At 41.1% G+C, this 16937-nt stretch overlaps 1 protein-coding gene across 2 annotated transcripts in view; it reads right to left on the reverse strand.

Annotated features, from left to right (window-relative positions):
• dis3l (DIS3 like exosome 3'-5' exoribonuclease) overlaps positions 1 to 16937 on the reverse strand; it is a 76975-nt gene that overhangs the window by 49780 nt on the left and 10258 nt on the right. The window contains exons 3-5 of one of the 2 annotated variants that reach the window (XM_062030409.1): positions 11715 to 11843; positions 7342 to 7477; positions 3225 to 3392 (exon numbers count right to left, since the gene is read on the reverse strand). In XM_062030409.1, coding sequence (XP_061886393.1) covers positions 3225 to 3392; positions 7342 to 7477; positions 11715 to 11843 — 433 coding nt within the window. The remainder of the gene's footprint in view (positions 1 to 3224; positions 3393 to 7341; positions 7478 to 11714; positions 11844 to 16937) is intronic. The other variant, XM_062030411.1, reaches the window with a different exon arrangement.

Here is a 16937-nt window from a genome sequence, read left to right on the forward strand (position 1 = left end):
CTGGCGGATTCCCCTCACGAAAGGTCGACGCGCAACTCTCATCAGCGCATACGCGCCGACCCTAGATGCTAGTGACGACATTAAGGACAGCTTCTACAGCACACTGTACTCTGTCATCCAGAAAACACCACCTCGTGACAAACGTCTGCTAATGGGCGACTTCAATGCTTGTGTTGTATCTGACTACCATACTTGCCAACCCTCCCGATTTTCCCGGGAGACTCCCGAATTTCAGTGCCCCTCCCGAAAATCACCCGGGGCAACCATTCTCCCGAATTTCTCCCAATTTCCACCCGGACAACAATATTGGGGGCGCGCCTTGAAGACACTGCCCTTAACGTCCTCTCTCACCTGAAACCTTCACCCCTTAACAGCCGCATGCTGTCCAGGCGTCCGCTTTTCCTCCATATAAACAGCCTACCGGCCCAGTCACATAATAATGTAGCGTTGGACGGGTTTAACAATGGTCTTTACTCAAAGATGTCAAGAAATGCTGACACATTGTATGATTTTTTTAAACTGGTTTAATGTTAACGCAAGGCATACTTGGTCAACAGCCATTCATGTCACACTGACGGTGGCCGTATAAACAACTTTAACACTGTTAGAAATATGCGCCACACTGTGAACCCACACCAAACAAGAATGACGAACACATTTTGGGAGAACATCCGCACCGTAACACAACATAAACACAGCAGAACAAATACCCATAATCCCTTGCAGCACTAACTCTTCCGGGATGCTACAATAACATCTACGGCTTTTGGAGCTCAGTGCACAACTGCACACACTACAAGAAGGAGACGAAGCAGAAGAAAGAAGAAGAGACATGGCGACGACGAGTAAAAAGAAGAAATACGCTTGCAAGTTCCACAATGATTGGAAAAAAGAATTTAATTTCATCCAGAAAAGCTCAAAGGGGAAAGGGTATGCTGCCTGCACATCAACCCTGCCCCCCAACCCCACCCCCGCAACCACGGTTGGGGGGGCATAAATGTATGGGGGGTCTCAGACTACTAACACTCTGCTCACACCAACTTGTCGTTACTAATACCATTTTTCAGCAAAAAAAACAACAACTGAAGACCTCCTGGCAGCATCCAAGATCCAAACACTGGAATCTGATAGATTATATAATCCCAAAACGAGCTGACCAGAGAGAGTTTCAGATCACCGGGGCTATGAGAGGCATAGAATGCTGGACGGACCACAGGTTGATTCGATCAAAAGTCAACCTAGAAATTCGCCGGCAACACCGCAAACAGGCTTCAGCAAGAAGCTCGACTGGGGTACCCTTTAATCCCTCCCAATCATTCACCATCTTAGAAGTCGACTTGCAAGCCGAACTGTACAGCATCCCGGAAAGCACTGCCATTGAAGGTACAAACGCTACCTGGAACACACTGCGTTCTTCTATCTACCGTACTGCTGAATAATCAATGAGATTCACCAAGAAACGTCACCAAGACTGGTTTGACAAAAACGCACCTGGCATTCACAACCTTCTAAAGAAAAACGCAAGGCACACTCAGTTGCTCTAACCAACCCTCAATAAGCAGCCCTCAGGAAGAATTTGTCCACTATCAAAGCAGAAGCACAAAGAGCTCTACGGTAGAAGGAGATCGATTGGTGGATCAAGAAAGTGGAAGAAATTAAATCTCTTGCAGATGCCAACAACACGCACGGCTTCTATGACGCAATCAAAAACATCTATGGGCCCCAGAGCAGGAACATCGCACCAGTCAGATCTGCAGATGGCACCACCCTCATAAAGGAACAACAACACATTCTAGAACGTTGGGCAGAGCAGTTCAGCACCGTACTAAACCAGAACAACCCCACAGACCAGACCATCCTGGATGAACTCCCCAGCTTCCCCTCTGTCTCTCAACTTGAGGAAGTTCCTGAATTTCATTAAGTTCGGAAAGCAATCAAATGCCTTAAAAACAAATAAAAGTGCAGGTTCAGACTCCATTCCAGCTCAAGTATGGAAGTTACCTCCTCACTCGCCGGCTACTTCAGCTCATCTCTGCCATCTGGCCAACTCACAATGTCCCGCAAGACTGGAAAGACGCCACCATTATCACCATATATAAAAAGAAAGGTGATAAATCGTCTTCTGACAACAGCAGAGGTGTCTCACTCCTTTCAGTTGCAGGTAAAATTCTGACAAGGATCATCTTCTCCCGTCTGGCTGTGCACATTTCAGAGAATATTTTGCCAGAAACCCAGTTAAAGGTGAGATGTGGAATTGTGCGGAACACTACTACAAGCACACAAACATTGACTAGCGGGAGTGAGGATTAGCAAAAAAGTTCATTATGTAACAATATACAACAAAAATGTTGCTACTAATCACTGATAACACAAAGATTTGTCTTGAAATATAAATAAATAAATGATGAATGGGTTATACTTGTATAGCGCTTTTCTACCTTCAAGGTACTCAAAGCGCTTTGACAGTATTTCCACATTCACACACACATTCACACACTGATGGCGGGAGCTGCCATGCAAGGCGCTAACCAGCAGTCATCAGGAGCAAGGGTGAAGTGTCTTGCCCAAGGACACAACGGACATGACTAGGATGGTAGAAGGTGGGGATTGAACCCCAGTAACCAGCAACCCTCCGATTGCTGGCACGGCCACTCTACCAACTTCGCCATTTTTTTTTGTTTTAGTGTCAAGGCCAATCATGAAAATTAGACAATGGAAGTCATGGGGACATCCCCCCACACCCTCCAGGAACCTACTACCACAAACAGATTTTCAGTCATGTGGGAAAAAATGATATGTAAATATTAATTAATTTGTCGTATTATTTTAAAACGTCCAGGGCCAATAAAAAACTAGGTGCGGGCCCAAATTGGCCTCCAGGCTGCACTTTGGACACCTTTGCGGTAAATGGAGGACACGACACACCACTAAAGCATTTTCTCGTCTGCTAGCAGTCATGCAATTATCATTTTAACATTTTTTTTGTATGTAATGAGCTGCCTGACATTTAATTGGCCCTGCCATCACAGAAGTTGTCCATCATAATTATAACTGAATTGCCAATATTGGCCAATATTTGGCAACCTCTGGTGTTGTAAAACAATATTTTTCCTCCATTAAAAATTCTGTTTGAGATTTAAGCTCTAAAAATTGCTCAAACACCAAGTTCAACATGTCCACACGTTTTAAAAGGCAACTACAAGGCTCAATGATGTCTGGTATACCTGAATGTAGCGTCCAGACTTGATTCCAGACTCCAGGACTTCAGCAGGTAGATGATCAGTAAACTCTCTCTCTGTTCCTTCGCTTTCCTTCTCCTGTAGAGACTGGCAGATGGAGCTGTACAGTTCATGGGCTGGCTGCAGTTCTGACCAGAAGTTCTGTAAATAATCCTAAAAAATTAAAGGATAAAACATTCATTACTAATACATATTTGTCCTGTGAATTGTTTTCAAGTTATGAACATAAATAAATATCGTTGAATTTTATATTTAAAAATTACACTTTATTCAAAGTTTTAACCAGATTAATCACAGGTATTAATTAGTAGATGACTCACCTGCAGGGATGATGTTTGATAAGGAATTATCGAGTTTGAGCCTATTATCGAATCCTCTTATCGAACCGATTCCTTATCGATTCTCTTATCGAGTCCAGATAAGTTGTTGTATACGGAAAAAAACACACAATATTTGGTTTAACAAAAGCTCACTTTTATTATATAATAAAAAAATAAAATCTAAAAAATAAATAAATATTGACTGTTACCCACCTAAAAAAATAAAATAAAATAAATAAATATTGACTGTTGTTACCCAAAGTATATTAAGTGGGATTTTTCAGAGAAACAAATATATACAGTAACACAAAAACAACCTGTCTCTGTGATCACTATAGGTGTATAAATAATAATATAGTGTTAAATAAAATCAGTCCCTTGGGCACAAAACTGAAAATAATACAGCTCTCCAAAAAGTGCAATTCAGCTGCTATTTGACATAACTGTTTGTTATGATGCTTTGACATGTTTGCACTTTATTTCTTTATTGAAAGAAAATTCTATGAAGAGAAAAGTTCTTTGCAAATGTGGTTACAATACTAAAAAATGAAAAGTTAAAGCTAAAAAAAGAAATACACTTTATTGAGTTAACATTATTTCTTTATAGGGGGAAAAATGTTATGAGCTAGAGAATATAACAACTACAGTACCCAGCATGCAACGGGAGTTACGAGCATGCGCGGTAGCCCCGAAAAGTGTTGCATGTTGCCACGCTGTGACAGTAAACGTCAAGAACTCAGCCAACACGCCTCGTCTGCATTATTTATAATTAGACAGACAACACATCTACAGTGTGATTTTGTTTTGTTTACAAGGAAAGAAAAACAAAAGTTAAAAAAGGGAGATATGTTGTATATATATGTATGTGCTGCGGTTGTTTTAAGAACGTTGCGACAGCTGCCGTAAAGGAGGTGCGTTGCTAGCCTGGTTGCTATGTTTCCGGTTGGTCGTAAAAGTGTTCGTCATGTGTTTTACCCTGCTAAAATCTCTCAGTAAAGTTATTTGATGGATTATAGCTTTTGTTTTGAACTTTATTACACCTTGGAGCGCTTTTTCCCGCCCATTGTTTTCCTGCTTTCACTATCTGCGCCTAATGACTGAGCTACGTGACGTCATTTCTTGTGATGTCCCACGGAGCATTTCTGGTCGGGACGGGATTCGAATAAAGAATCAACTCTTTTCTTTTACTATAGTGGTCTCGATAACGGGTACCGGTTCTCAAAAAGGGATTCGAGTCCGAGGACTCGGTTCTTTTCTTATCAAACAACCGGGAAAACCGGTTTCGAGTATCATCCCTACTCACCTGTAATACTTATTCATTATAAATTGTTGTTTTTATGTTTGAGGTTGTTGTTTCCATCAGTATTCATACTTGTATGCATTATTTAAGTATTTAATAAGATATGCAGTTAAGTATTAGACATTCTTTGTTCTTTTATACTATATGCTTAACATTAATCATTGTAAATAGTGGTAATTTGACTTATATTTGAAGATAACTAATAATTAAAAACAACGTTTTAATGTTATGTTGTTATGCTTATTCAACTATATACATCACCATAATTTTGTTAAATTGAATACTGAATATTGAATACATCCTCATTGTCTGAACAAAGTGCACTGTCTAAGCGAATTCTGAATTCGCAACATGTATTGTTTGGAATTTTGTTAAGCATGTTCAAAATCCATCCATCCATCCATCCATTTTCTTCCGCTCATCCGAAGTCAGGTGGTGGGGCAGCAGCCTAAGCAGGGAAGCCCAGACTTTCCTCTACCTAGCTACTTCGTCAGCTCTTCCCGGGGGATCCCAAGGCGTTCCCAGGCTAGCTGGGTGACATAGTTTCTCCACCGTGTCCTGGGTCTTCCCCACTATCTCCTATCAGTCGGACGTGCCCTAAACACCTCCAGGGTAGCGTTAGCGGGGAATTCTGACTAGATGCCCGAACCAGCTCATCTGGCTCCTCCCGATGTGGAGCCAGATTACTCTAAGCTCTACCCAAATGACAGAGCTTCTCACCCTATCTCTAAGGGAGAGCCCGCCACCCGACGGAGAACAATCATTTCGGCCACTCGTACCCATGATCTTGTCCTTTCGGTCATAACCCAAAGCTCATGATCACAGGTGAGGATAGGGACGTAGATCAGGGTAGATTGAGATCTTTGCCTTCGGAATCAGCTCCTTTTTCACCACGACAGACCAATGCAGTGTCTGCCTCACTGCAGACGCCGAAGATCTGTCGATCTTCAATCAGGCGGTCCGATACCCCATAATCTCTGAGAACTCTCCACAGTACCTCCCGAGGAACACAGTAAAATGCTTTCTCCAAGTCCACAAAACACATGTAGATTGGTTGGGCAAACTCCCATGAACCCTCAGGGATCCTGCCGAGAGTATATAGTTGGTCCACAGTTCCACGACCAGGACATAAACCACACTGCTCTTCCTGAATCCAATGTTCGACAATCGGGCGTAGCCTTATCTCCAGTACACCTGAATAGACCTTACTGGGAAGGTTAACGAGTAGGATTCCACAATAGTTGGGACACAGCTTCAGGTTCCCCTTTTTAAATAGAGGAACCACCACTTCAGTCTGCCAATCCAGAGGCATCGTCCCCGATGTCCACGAAATGCTGCAGAGTATTGTCAAACCAAACCGGGGCCCTGCCACGGAGGAGCTCTTTAACTACCTCTGCAACCTAAAATGGGAGAGCCCACCACAGAGTCCCCAGACACTGCGTTCTCATTGGAAAATGTGTAGGTGGGATTGATGAGGTCTTCGAAGTATTCCTTCCACCGAACCACAACATCCCCGGTCGACGTTAGCAGAACACCATACCCACTATATACGGTGTAGACAGTGTGCTGCTTCCCCCTCCTGAGGAGGCGGATGGTGATCTAGAATCGCTTTGAAGCTGTCCAAAAGTCGTTCTCCATAGCTTCTATGAACTCCTCCCATGTCTGAGTTTTTGCCTCTGCAACTGCCAAAGCCACACACCGCTTGGCCTGTCAGTAACTGTCCACTGCCTCCAGAGTCCTATGAGCCAAAACGACCCGATACGATTCCATCTTCAGCTTGATGTTATCCCTCACCGCTGGGGTCAACCATCCGGTTCTGGGATTACCGCCACGGCGGGCAACAACCACTTTTGCGGCCACAGCTCCCGTCAGTTGCCTTGACAATAGAGGCCAAGAACATGGTCCACTCGGACTCAATGCCATTGCCTCCCTCGTAACATGTTACAAATTCTTCCGAAGGTGTGGATTAAAACTCTCTCTGACGGGAGACTCTGCCAGACATTTCCAGCAGCCCCCTACTATGCGTTTTGGCCTGCCAGACCTGTCCGGCATCATCCCCCACCATCGGAGCCAACTTACCATCAGGTGGTGATCGGTTGAAAGCTCCGCCCCTCTCTTCACCCGAGTGTCCAAAACATGTGACCACAAATCCGATGATACAACCACAAAGTTCATCATGGAACTATGGCCGAGGGTGTCCTAGTGCCAAGTGCTGAATTGGGCACCTTATGTTTGAATATGGTGTTTGTTATAGACAATCTGTGACGAGCACAGTCCAATAACAAAACAACACTGCTTCTGTTCAAAATATTGCAAATTTTAACTGCACTTATTATATGATAACAATCGCAGAGTAGCATGAAGATTAGAGTAGTACAATTAGACATTACTCCTGCAGGTTGTGAAGCAATTGAATACAACAACTACTGGCATCCCAAATGTGCCTGACGTATTTGACATATTTATTTTACTTGACACCTACCTGGACAGAGATGACGTACACTCCAGAGTAGAGATTGCCGTACTGAGCAATGGCATCCTGGTCCTCTGTAATCATCACTACATCCATCATACCAGCTAGGTGGTTATAGTACCACACTGCTGCAGCGTGCACACACCTACACAGACAAACACAATATAAAGGAGGGCGATATGGCAAGAGTGAAATATTGCTCATCCAAGCAACCCAGAAAAATATAAAGAATATCCTATATATAAAATATAGGGAAGAATATACGGCAGTCTTCTTTGAACAAATATCGACTTTTTGGAACAGATGTAGAACTAAATCAATAAATGCTAAAAAGAGAGGATGCAGGGGGTTGGTATGAAGTAATTCCCGGGCCGCATTTACCCCCCGGGCCGCCAGTTGATTAGCCCTGGTCTAGAAGCTAACGTAAATTTGTGAAACTTGCTGCTCACATACTGATGTATCCTTTGGCTGATTTATTTAATCTTTCTCTGTCTACACATCGTATAAATATTGATTTTATTTGTAAGAGAATGTATGGCTGTATGACTCTTATCTACAGATAAACCCGTTGTTTTTTTAATTTCTAGTTAGAAAAACAATAATTGCATTATTACTTCCATATTACTGCAGATTATGCTGATGTTGTTTACCAAAAGACTACAAACCCTATCCTCAAATCTCTCAACATTATATATAACTCCGTATGCAGACGTGTCCTTAAATGCCAATTCAAAACTAACCATTGTGTCATGTACGAGGCTCTCAATTGGCTTAATTGTAAATCGAGGCACCACTTTCACTGGGTCTTGTTGCTTTTTAAATGTATCTACATAAATGTACCACCATACTTAAAACAGCTGTTGGTTCAGCATACAGCTCCCTATTCTCTTAGACATTTGATTCATCCCTTTTCTGCAGTCCCTAAAATTGATAAAGAAATAGGCCATAGGTCAATCAGATTCAAAGCCACATCTGATTTAAATGATCTTCCTGCTTCTTTAAAGCAGAACTGCAGTTTTTTGGAATTTTGCCTATCGATAAAAATCTTTTTTTTCAGTCTAACATGTAAAAATAGGCTCGTTCTAGATGGCTAGCAATCCAGCTGATGGGAGAAATCAATTCTACCTCTGAATCACTTTAAAAATGCATTAAAAAATCATCACCAATACTTAGTTTACGCTCCATAACCTGTATAATAACCAAGCTGTAGCGACATTGTTATTGTAAGAGCGAACGCTGAAGAATTATTTTTCTATCGTAGTAACACATCACCGGGCTTCTGTATAAGCTGTAAAAGCTAACTACGGCAAGAGATAAGCTAGCTTCTACAACAACACAAAACGCGATAAGACACCAATCTGTACTGACTGAAACACATGAACAATCATATTACAGTATCTGTAAAGTATTAGCCCACATTTCATGTTTTTGTTTGTACACAGCTAGTCAGACAGCGTATGCATTGTAGTTGTAATAACATGCATGGCGTGCTGTGGTATCATGAGTTTGACTCATATGACTTTGTCCAGCTGGCCGGCGACATTTTTTCTGGTTTATTTGGGGTAAGCATGCCATTTATGTTGAAATAGCTTGTCTCCAAATTCCACATTTGCAGCTTTGAGTCGCTTTCACACCACTCTAACGGCTTCTGTCTGCTCCAACGTTTCATCCTCTTGTTCTTACTCGCTTCTCGAAACAATAGCTCATCCTCCTTTCATTCAGGTTTAAATAGATAAGATTGTGAATCCTCATTTGTCCAAAAATAGTCGTCTTCCTTGTTTGTTACCTAGTCTGCCATGATTAAAACACACACAGGCGTTTTGCATCCGGAAGTAGGAACACACATTTGTTGCTGGATGTCCGACGTGCGCTGCTATGGAAATAGAAATCAATCAATGCGTGGTAGAAGTCAGTCCTAGCATTGAGTAAAATGATCAAAATACGGTAAATATTGAACATATTCCATATTGTTATGAATGTGTCTGTCCCTACATTATATATAGACTTGCAGTGTGTATATAAACATTGATGGAGGGTTTTGAAGTTGTTTTCGAGGGCTTTGAAGGTTACAACGGATCTGCATCTTCCAAGCGTTTTTTTATCATCTTTAAAATACAAAAAAAGACGCATGTTCTTGTCCCTCATAATGATTGTGAACTATAGGCAGACTTACAAAAAAAAGTGCAGTCCCCCTTAAAGTCCATTACTTTTTTTCTTCATCTTAAAATCAAAATTTATTTTCCCTGAAATGAATTGCAGTGTATGCATTGTGCTAAAAACATCAATATTTGTTAATTTCTGTTGTTGTTGTTTTTGTTTTATTTTGTATTTCTTTCGTTTGTTTTTGTTTTTTTGGTATTTAGGGCAGACAATACATATATAAAGGATGCAAATATGATGTATGTATGTATGATGAGAATGTCTGATGCTGGATGTCAAAAAAATTTAAAAAAATAAAAGTATTTTCCCACCTGCAAACAAGTTGCTTTTGTTTCTGAGTTCGAAGTTATCCTACATTGCTCCTGATGTTGTATTTTATTCTATTGTAATCTATTGCACAGGTTTATGTAAATGTGTGTGATCAGGTGTGATGTGGGGTGCTGTGGAAATGGTAAAGCAGTGTTTTATTGTAATGTATGTTTTAGGTTTTTCTGTATTTGTGTAGGTCCCCTTGAGAACGAGATAGAATAGAATAGAATAGAATAGAATAGAATAGAATAGAATAGAATAGAATAGAATAGAAAGTACTTTATTGATCCCTGGGGGAAATTCAGCACCACAGTTCGCTCACAATGCTACATATCAAGGGTTATCTTAAATAAAATTGAAATAGAATGAAATGCGATGCAATTTAGTGTGCAGTTAGTTCCTGAGAGACTATTATTTAAAATAATAATAATAATAATAAACTTTGCATTTCGGAAACATTTGCCTGTTATGCATGTTCACAAATGTCGACTGCAGATGATGCTGGCTGGATATTAAAGGCCTACTGAAATGAATTTTTTTTATTTAAACGGGGATAGTAGATCCATTCTATGTGTCATACTTGATCATTTCGCGATATTGCCATATTTTTGCTGAAAGGATTTAGTATAGAACAACGACGATAAAGTTCGCAACTTTTGGTCTCTGATAAAAAAAAGCCTTGCCCCTACCGGAAGTAGCCAGTTGTTCACCTCCTCATATTTTCCTATTGTTTTCAACACATCTAGAGCTATTCGGACCGAGAAAGCCACGATTACCCCATTAATTTGAGCGAGGATGAAAGATTCGTGGATGAAGAACGTTAGAGTGACGGTCTAGAATGCAGTGAAAGACATATAATTTTTTGCTCTGACCGTAAGTTAGGTACAAGCTGGCTCATTGGATTCCACACTCTCTCCTTTTTCTATTGTGGATCACGGATTTGTATTTTAAACCACCTCGGATACTATATCCTCTTGAAAATGAGAGTCGAGAACGCGAAATGGACATTCACAGTGACTTTTATCTCCACGACAATACATCGGCGAAGCTCTTTAGCTACTGAGCTAACGTGATAGCATCTGGCTCAAATGCAGATAGAAACAAAATAAATACATCCCTGACTGGAAGGATAGACAGAAGATCAACAATACTATTAAACCATGGACATGTAACTACACGGTTAATAATTCTCAGCCTGGCAAAGCTTAACAATGCTGTTGCTAACGACGCTGAAGCTAACTTAGCAACCGGACCTCACAGAGCTATGATAAAAACATTAGCGCTCCACCTACGCCAGCCAGCCCTCATCTGCTCATCAACACCTGTGCTCACCTGCGTTCCAGCGATCGACGGCGCGACGAAAGACTTCACCCGATCACAGATGCGGTTGGCGGCTAGCATCGGCTAGCGCGTCTGCTATCCAAGTAAGTCCTCCTTGTTGTGTTGCTACAGCCAGCCGCTAATACACCGATCCCACCTACAACTTTCTTCTTTGCAATCTCCATTGTTCATTAAACAAATTGCAAAAGATTCACCAACACAGATGTCCAGAATACTGTGGAATTATGAAATGAAAACAGAGCTTTTTGTATTGGCCTCAATGGGGGAGCCATACCTCTGTTCTACTGGCTACATCACGCGCATACTTCATATCCAAAGGAGTTTTCAACCGAAAGTTTAGCGGGAAATTTAAAATTGCACTTTATAAGTTAACCTGGCCGTATTGGCATGTGTTGCAATGTTAAGATTTCATCACTGATATATAAACTATCAGACTGCGTGGTCGGTAGTAGTGGGTTTCAGTAGGCCTTTAAGTGATTATTCTGAGTTGAGTTTTTTTTAATCAGACTACAGTCTGACTACAATATAATGTTGGGTATTTTAAGTGTTTTGACAATACCATTAAAGCTCACCTGGTCAGCCACTTTTCTTGACTCTCCCCCTTCTCTCGCTGGCAGTAGGAAAATTCTTGAAATTCATTTGCAAACAGCACACAGTCATGTCGGGGGTCTTTCAGCAGGTTTCGCAGGCGGTTATACTGTCTGCCCGCAGACACAATCACAACAGAAAATTGACAGTGAACGGTAGAATTCCAAAGAAACTAATATATTGATATAGTATACTAAGATACACATAATTAAGAGACTAGAAAAGTACAGACAGACTCCATCTCCCAACAGAAAAAAAGGCCTGCATCCAGACGGTGGTTCAGATCAACCCTAAAATGTAATAAGTTGTTCCTTATCCACTATGTTTTGGAGTATTTTTTCAACAGCGGGTCATTTGAGACGTCATTTTGACGGATGCACACTTGTGGTCATTCTTGGACATACTGTGTCGACCAGCCCCTCTAATCCCATCTGCTGAGCGACTAAACCGAGACTGTTGTCTGAAGTTTCCATGTGATTCCATCTTGTTTCTCTGACCTTTATAAAATAAATACTTCCGTGTTTATTTGTGCATAGCATTTTACGTGAGACGATTTTGTCAAGCATTTACAATATTAGATGCAGCTAAACTTCAACGGAACAAAATGGGGACATTACAATTTGGTTAGAGGAAACACAAGATAAAGTAGGATAATGTATTACTTTTATCAACACGTGGCATACGCATGCAGAAATATAAATGCTGGTAAAAGCAGGGTTTTATTATGCAGCTCTGTATCTATCGCAGAGTGGGCAGGTGTACCTAATTGTGTGACCCGTCACAAATAAATCTGGACATCGACCATATTTGGTTCTACAGGAAATGTTTAATCCGTTATGGATTTTCTCAGTAATCAAACGTAAAAGGTCAAAAAAGGTATTCACTGCAGGAGCAGAGATCCAGACATCCAGGGCACCTCCACAAGCGTGCAGACCAGCCTTTGACTTGCATTAACTAGTGATAATGCTAAGACAGAGCCCGGAGACACTATTTAGTTGTTTGGTAACAGTTTGCCTCTTTGAAATAAATACACCAGGGTTGCCCAAATTGTGTCCAGAAGCCATTTGCGCCACAGGGCTAGTTTTTTGTCGGCAAGAGACACATTGTAGAAATACAAAAAACAGCAAAAATGGAAAAATAGATCAAGAATGCATAATGTAACAAGTAAAAAGCTAACTGTTGATACTGATAAGTAATTATAACACAAGGATTTATATCTAAATGTATGTATAACGTTTAATTGTCTAGGCCTAGGGTGTACCACGCCTTCCGCCCGAATGCAACTGAGAACCCCCCTGTGCCCTCGCGACCCAGAAAGGGACAAGCGGTAGAAAATGGATGGATGGATGGATGGATGGATGTATCTCTTTTGAAAAAGTATATGCGCATGCGTCACGGCCAATTGTGCGAAATAGACAATAACATCAAAAGTGGTGTTTGTGTGTCCCTTCCGTTCCTTCCATCCTTACCATCTTCGTCAACAAGTCATCAATATATACAGTCTTGGTCAAAAGTTTACATACACTTGCAAACAACATAATGTCATGGCTGTCTTGAGTTTCCAATTTCTACAACTCTTATTTTTTTGTGATAGAGTGATTGGAGCACATACTTGTTTGTCACAAAAAACATTCATAAAGTTTGGTTGTTTTATGAATTAATTATGGGTCTACTGAAAATGTGACCAAATCTGCTGGATCAAAAGTATACATACAGCAATGTTAATATTTGGTTACATGTCCCTTGGCAAGTTTCACTGCAATAAGGCGCTTTTCGTAGCCATCCATAAGCTTCTGGCAAGCTTCTGATTGATTTTTTTGAATGAAGGCCATTCTAAAACCTTAATTCTAGCCTGATTTAGCCATTCCTTTACCACTTTTGACATGTGTTTGGGGTCATTGTCCTGTTGGAACACCCAACAGTGCCCAAGACCCAACCTCCGGGCTGATGATTTTAGGTTGTCCTTAAGAATTTGGAGGTAATCCTCCATTTTCATTGTCCCATTTACTCTCTGTAAAGCACCACTTCCGTTGGCAGCAAAACAGGCCCAAGGCATAATACTACCACCACCATGCTTGATGGTAGGCATGGTGTTCGTGGGATTAAAGGCCTCACCTTTTGTCCTCCAAACATATTGCTGGGTATTGTGGCCAAACAGCTCCATTTTTGTTTCATCTCACCACAGAACTTTTCCCCCAGAAGGTCTTATCTTTGTCCATGTGATCAGAAGCAAACTTTAGACGAGCCTTAAGGTGTCGCTTCTGGAGCAAGGGCTTTCTTCTTGCATGATAGCCTCTCGGTCCATGGCGATGCAAAACACGCTTAACTGTGGACACGGACACCTGTGTTCCAGCAGCTTCCTATTTATTGCAGACCTGCTTTTTGGTGGTTTTCAGGCGACTCTTGATCATTCTGACCAATTTTCTCTCAGCAGCAGGTGATAGCTTGCGTTTTCTTCCTGATCGTGGCAGTGACAAAACTGTGCCATTTACTTTATACTTACGAACAATTGTCTGCACAGTTGCTCTTGGGACCTTAAGCTGCTTTGAAATGGCTCCAAGTGTTCAAGTCAATGATTCGTTTTTTCAGATCTGTGCTAAATTCCTTTGACTTTCCCATTGTTGCGTTTGTAACCGAGTCTAATGACTGCATCACATGAGCTCTATTTAAATGGGCTCAGAGAAGTCAACAGGCGTCGTCAATCATAATCACTCACATGAAATTAAGAGGCCATGCCATGAAGCTAATTTGATTTGATTGTAACTTTTCTACATCACCAAAATTGATCATGTATGTTGCTGTATGTATACTTTTGACCCGCAGATTTGGTCACATTTTCAGTAGACCCATTATAAATTCATAAAAGAACCAAACTTCATGAATTTGTTTTGTGACCAACAACTATGTGCTCCAATCACTCTATCACAAAAAATAAGAGTTTTAGAAATAATTGGAAACTCAAGACAGCCATGACATTATGTCCTTCACAAGTTTATGTACATTTTTGACCACGACTGTATAAAAGTAATATTAAATGATCACATCATAATTCCATTCCTCATTTGCATGTATTTCACATTGTTTTCTGCATGTAAAACTTAATTTATTTTCCATAATATGTTTTGGATGTCTGGAACATATGAATTAGATTTAACTATTTCTTACAGAAAAAATGTATTAGTTTTTCACACAATTCAATCTTCTTTGGACCTTTCAGAACAGTTTACTAACAATAACAGAGGTACCACTGTATCTTTTTGTAGATGTATGTCCCATGGATGTGGCAGAGGCCAAATACAACATCACACTATACTATGTAAAGTATTTTGTAATGCGATGTATTTAAATGTACAAGATAAATTGCAGTGACACTGATACACAGTAACACATCTTGTTCTCATGTGTTCAAAGGAATCGATGCCTGCAATCCAGACACAGTATGGCATTAGCATAAACTCTTCAACTATGCCCACCTAACATTACAAAAAGTGAAACTTCATCATATTAATGATGCAATATTTTAGAACAGCACAGTAAGCAGAAAACTACACCAAATTAGAATGAAACCCAGAGTCATGTGGGACTCCTTATTTCTACAATATCTATCAAGCTTGTCAACACCACTCCTGGATGTTTGTGGTGGAGATATGCGTTTCCAGTCACAAGCCAAATTTCTTTTAGCTTCATCAGCAGAGCTTTAATCTAATGAGCTTGACCCTTGGCCACTTTTCTACAAGGCTGTGTGTGTGCGTGGCCTTGCTATGCCTAAGCTCTAATATTATTTTTTAAGCAATTATCGTATTTTTCGCACAATAAGGCGCACTTAAAATCCTTTCATTTTCTCAAAAATCGACAGTGCGCATTATACCCGGTGTGCCTAATGTACGTATTCATTCTGGTTGTTCTTACGGACCTCGAAGCAATTTTATTTTGTACATGGTATAATGATAAGTGCGACCAGTAGATGGCAGTCACACATAATAGATATAAGTGGACTGCAGGATAACGCCTGTTCAACTGACATCAGCTGATTATCCATATATAGTAAAGGTTTATCCAAAGTACTTAGCGCGGGTCCGCCATTGTAGTTTGTTGATGTAGTTAATAAGCTCCTTTTTTTCCCCATCCTTTTGTTGTGGGGCATTCATCCTCCGCTGTTGCCATTTCTAATATTAAGTAGCGTAGAGTTCTAACTTATATCTGTCAGTAGGTTCACTATAGAAACGCTAAAAACTACCGATACAACAAAGATGGCGGGGCCAAGACGCTGTCAAAATGGAGTCACGTAAATACGACCTCCCACAAAACGGCGCATTCTGAAGAGATGGCCAGAAAGCGGCTTGAAGATGGTCTATAAACGTAATCTAAGCAACATTTTGACCAAAGAATCACCTTTAAATGTTATACAAACCACAAGCAAGTGTTTTAATATAGACAAAAAAAACATAATACAATCCCTTTAATATATACTGTATGCCTTATAATCAGGTGCGCCTTTTGTATAAAAATAGACCTGAATAGACCCACTCATCGAAAGTGCGAAGGTTGGGTCTTGGGCGCAGTTGGGTGTTCCAACAGGACAATGACCCCAAACTATAGGTGTAACGGTACGTGTATTTGTATTGAACCGTTTCGGTACGGGGGTTTTGGTTCGGTTCGGAGGTGTACCGAACGAGTTTCCACACGGACATATTAAGTAGCGTACCGCACGTTGTGTAAACAATGCACACCGAAGCACAACACACAGCATATTAGCAACGACCAGGCTAGGACAACATGTAAAAGCCAGAGCTGGAAGACCCTCCTGCCTCATTACGATCTCCCGTTTGGGAACACTTTGGCTGCGCGATACAACAATGGAGGACGGAGGTTTGCCGACATTGTTCAGCAGCTGCTTCTGACAACACGTCAAACATGCTAACCCAGGTGAAGCGTCACCACCGCATTCAAGCAGCCTCTCCTCGGCGAGACAGGCAGGTGTTATGAGAGTAGCGTATGTGTGTGTGTGTGGTCCTTTAATATGTGACAGCATGTGAGGTGAGTGACGTCAGTGAGTGTGTGGGCAAGCGAGGTGAGGAAGCGGTAGCGTGAGTGCGGGGAGTGGTTAGTGTTTTTTGTTGGATTGGCTGTGTGCAAGAACTCAATAAAGCCACGTTTTGCAACTAATCGCCGGACTCCTCATTTACCCTGGAGTCCGGAGCTGTGGA

Source organism: Entelurus aequoreus, linkage group LG02 (genome assembly GCF_033978785.1).
Source record: "Entelurus aequoreus isolate RoL-2023_Sb linkage group LG02, RoL_Eaeq_v1.1, whole genome shotgun sequence".
NCBI classification, from domain to species: Eukaryota; Metazoa; Chordata; class Actinopteri; order Syngnathiformes; family Syngnathidae; genus Entelurus; species Entelurus aequoreus.